Below are 4,090 nucleotides of genomic sequence, written 5' to 3'. Positions count from 1 at the left end.
CCCTGGGATCATGTCCTGAGCCGAAGGCAGACACTTAATGACTAAGCCACCTAGGATCCCTGTGTGTGTGTTTTTAAAGATTTTATTTATTTGAGAGAGAGAGAGAGAGCAGGAGAGAGAGAGGGAGAATGCATGAGCAGGGGTGAGGGGCAGAGGGAGAAGAAGACTCCCCACTGAGCAGCGAGCCTGATGTGGGGCTTGATCCCAGGACCCTGGGATCATGACGTGAGCTGAAGGCAGACGCTTAATGGACCGAGCCACCCAGGAGCCCCTACAGGTGGTTTTCGACTTAACCCTCATATTTCCCATTTCTTTCTTTCTTTCTTTCTTTTTTTTTTTTTTTAAAGATTTTATTTATTTATTTGACAGACAAAGATCACAAGTAGGCTGAGAGGCAGGCAGAGAGAGGTGGAAGCAGGCTCCCCGCTGAGCAGAGAGCCTAATGTGGGGCTCGATCCCAGGACCCTGGGATCATGACCTGAGTTGAAGGCAGAGGCTTTAACCCACTGAGCCACCCAGGCGCCCCCTATTTCCCATTTCTTGACACCGCGTTAGGAAGAAAAAAAATCTTGCTTGGTTCCCACTAAACATCTCTTGGGCATATCCATTCTGGTACCACTGCTGCTGCTCTAGACCTTAATGGTAGAAACAGTTTCCTTGCTAACATCCTTGGCTCAGAGTCTTTTCTACTCTTATATATCCTCTTACTGGTGCAAGTTTATCTTTTTCAAATATATCCATATTCATCTTGCTCAAAACCTCGTGTGGCTTATTTCCTCCAAGAACATCTAACCTTCGTTGGGAGGCTATGGAGCCCCTGTCCCTTATCCTTCCCACCAGGCCATTTTCCACCGGCACTCCTGAGCCCATGCTCTTTGCTGTGGATTCACGGTGCTCTGCTCTCCCCTTCAGGCCCTCCCTGGCTGCCTGCTCATTTTGCAGGGTCATCTGGAACCCTGTCACTCCTCCATCTGTCCAGTCTCACCCCCTCTGGGAGGTCTAGCTCAAGCCCCACCTCTGGGCCAGGGCTGTAGGACAGGGAAAGTGGACCTGGTAGGGGTTAGAGGTTGTTTCCCTGGCAGGATTTTAAAATTAAGTTGCTAGGCACATTTCATATAGCTAGTCACCAGTTGGCCCAGGATCCCAGAGGCTCTCTTCACCCTCAGGATCAAGGTCCCAAACTCAGGTTCTATCCAGCAGCCTATGCCAGACAATGTGACTTTCTTTCCTTCAAAAAAAAAAAAAAAAAGTATTTATTTTAAAGGAGGTGGCAAGGGGCAAAGGGAGAGGGACAGAGAGAGAATTTTAAGCAGGCTCCATGCTAAGCTTGGAGCCCTCCATCTCAGGACCCCAAGATCATAACCTGAGCTGAAGTCAGGAGTCAGGGCCTTTACTGACTGAACCACCCAGGTGCCCCAAAGTTACTTTCTTGGACACACATTTGGCTCTCCCCAGTGCACTGCTAAATGGTTCCCCCCACACGGAATGACTTTATCCTGTCATACCACCATTTACCACTGTTTAAGGAACCCTTCTTCTACGATTACCAAATTATTTCTGCCAGCCTTCCAGTCTGCTCTACTTTCCATCTAGGGTAGAGTCTCCTTTTTGCTCCAGGTAATAAAGTGTATGTCCTGAGCCTGAGGGAAGAGCGGCCTCCTTTACCAGATACTCATATTTTCTTGTGTTGCTGGAAGGCTGGTGCCAAGTTCCAGCTCTGACACTGCCTTTGACACTTTCTTTGAAACTAACGTCCAAGTGGGCATGAAAGACTTGCCCTGATGCTAATGGAGAAATGCCTGGTGGTCTGTAGTCAGCTTGGCAGGTCTGGATTGATTTATAGCTCTTTCTGACTGGCTGTGGGGCCTCGGGACGTTGCTCTAGCTTTCAGAGTGGAATGTTCCGAATGTTTGAAAACCGGGAGAATAGTCCTTGCCTTGCTTAGGTTTTTGTCAGGTTTAGAGATAACCCGTGAAGGCTCTGGACAAAGAGAATAGCAAACATAAGTGGATGAAACATGGTAGGTTGCCTCACAGAAGAGGTTCCCAGAGACTTGACTCAACAAGCTATAGAACAGGACACTGATTATTAGTCTGTGGGTGGAGACATCTGTTTTGCAATCGCATTTACCTTTCTCATCTGCCCAATTAGATTGGAAACTACTGGAGAACCAGGGCCAGCTGTTTTCCTGGGTAACCTAAGGGTTGGTGATGCAGGGTTGAAGCATTAGAGTGGTTTTTTATTCTCTGACTGGGATGGGATGATTCTGAGAGACATCATAGTAAAGGCACACAGTAAAAATGTGTGGGTGGAATGGTACGCAGAACGACCAGTTACGTTTCAGTTAATAGTGCTGGCTTGCATCACATCAGTGTTGTCTAGGAAAGCAGGAAAGGAGGCTCAGGCAGGCTCCCTTCCACCACCACCTGTCTCTGTGCCCATACCCTTGTTGCTCACCGTGACCACCAGCCGCTCCCGGTCCTCGGCCTTCCCCACGTGGCACACGGTGCCCGTCACGCTCAGCCCTTCCCCCTGCAGCGTGGCCACTGCCCGGTCCACGTTCTGCTGCTTCCGGCTGCTGACGACCACGTGGGCCCCATCCTGGGCCAGGCGCCGCGCGATGGCGAAGCCGATCCTGAGGCAGAGAGAGAGGTCTATCAGGGCCAGTACAGGGGGAAGTGGTTGAGAGATGAGCTCCGCAGTCAGAATGCCCAGGTCTGAATTCCAGCTCTCCCTCTGCAGGGCCTCCAGTCTGCATTATGTGTAAAAGAGCTGTTACCATACAGATGGACATGCTTAGCGTGTTTTTAGCACTCATTTACTTACTTTTCCTAGGGTTTTGGCCCCCCCGCCGGCTAGGTTCTCAGGAACTGACATTACCTTCCACAGGGATCCCTGCAGTGACAGGCCCCACACCCTGCAGGGTCTGAGGGGAGAGAAAGGAGGTAGGGGTGTAGCAACAGCCACTTGCATGATTGGAGCGTCTCACCCGAAAGAGCCCCTGTCCCCAGATACCTCCCTTACTAGTCTACATCATCTCAAAATTCTGTTGTTAATTACATGTGGGGGTGTATGTGAAAGGATAGGTCTCTAGTAAAAAATGTCCATTTTTTACACTACTCCCCTGGGAGTAAGGGTTCCACACTTTGCAGTTATTAGCCATTTGCATTTCGCATACATTTTTACTTTAGATTTGTGTAATGCAGGCATTTAGCAAAGCCCTTCAGGGACGAGAAATGGCTAGACAAGAGAGGTGGGTGAGAAACAGGGCAAGGGCAAAATGTACTGAGCTAAACAAAAACCTGGACACATGGGTCTTGTGTCCCGTCCAGGAAAGGGGCGCCAAATGGGGTGTCTGGAACATGTGCAGGGTCGAGGGAGGCTGTGGGATAGGATTTTTTGAAATCTGTGGAGTGTTTTGGAATTCTGGTGTTTGGTCTTCCCAGACTCTAGGTGGGGCCACTTGACGGGGGCAGCCCAGGGCCCCGGGAGACTGAAGTGGCGCAGCTGAGCCAGGGGCAGCGGTGACAGGAGACTGGCAGAAGTGGGGCCGACGCAAGAGGATTCGGAGGCACTGCAGGCCGACCACGTTGTTCCCTTCTTCGGGGGTCAGACTTTGCGCGGCAGTGAGGTCCACTGAGGACTCCGGCAGAGAAGCAAAGGTCAAGGGGTTAGTACCTATTTCCGGATAGTGGGAGCCTCAGAGACTGTGGCCCCGGCACTCACCCGTCGGTGGACGCCGTGACTAGAGCCACCTTATTGGCGAGCGGGTCCCGGCGCGCCATCCCGGAGCTGGCCATCCGCACAGACCTCCACGCCCGGCCGCTGAGAGCGAGCAACAGTCCCGCCCTCCGCATGGCGCCGCCTCGCCGCACACCCAGGGGAGGTAATGACCCCAGTAAGCAAAGGAACGAGGATCCTGCCTCCTCCTCACTCGGCTCCGCCCCCCTCCGCCTCCGTCCTCCGCCCTGCGGCCCCACCTCCGTCCGGCTCCCCGCCAGCCCGGGCGCGGGATCGCTGGCTAGCCCGGCCAGGCGCCAGCCCCTCGTACCGGGAGCGGGCGGTGGCCGTGGGGCGCCCCCTGCCGGCG

At 52.9% G+C, this 4,090-nt stretch overlaps 1 protein-coding gene across 1 annotated transcript; it reads right to left on the bottom strand.

The window, feature by feature from the left end:
- Positions 1-2,400: 2,400 nt before the first annotated feature.
- LOC111139663 (dehydrogenase/reductase SDR family member 4-like) lies at positions 2,401-3,884 on the bottom strand. The gene is made up of 2 exons (XM_022491993.1): positions 3,727-3,884; positions 2,401-2,635 (listed from the first exon to the last, which is right to left on the bottom strand). Exons 1-2 carry the CDS (start codon positions 3,855-3,857, stop codon positions 2,401-2,403), a joined length of 366 nt encoding a protein of 121 aa, XP_022347701.1. The 5' UTR covers positions 3,858-3,884.
- Positions 3,885-4,090: the final 206 nt, after the last annotated feature.

The sequence above is a fragment of the Enhydra lutris genome, unplaced genomic scaffold (assembly GCF_002288905.1).
Source record: "Enhydra lutris kenyoni isolate GAN:26980312 unplaced genomic scaffold, ASM228890v2 scaffoldscaffold4, whole genome shotgun sequence".
Classification (NCBI taxonomy): domain Eukaryota; kingdom Metazoa; phylum Chordata; class Mammalia; order Carnivora; family Mustelidae; genus Enhydra; species Enhydra lutris.
The sequence above is the reverse complement of the archived record's forward strand: the minus strand, read 5'-3'. Positions and strand labels throughout refer to the sequence as shown.

What these genes read in the sequence shown, in the direction of transcription:
- LOC111139663 (XM_022491993.1), bottom strand. Translation starts at nt 3,857, where the DNA reads ATGCGGAGGGCGGGACTGTTGCTCGCTCTCAGCGGCCGGGCGTGGAGG. An exon ending in GTCACGGCGTCCACCGACGG is followed by an intron (nt 2,636 to 3,726) that starts GTGAGTGCCGGG and finishes TCTCTGCCTCAG; the next exon opens with GATCGGCTTCGCCATCGCGC.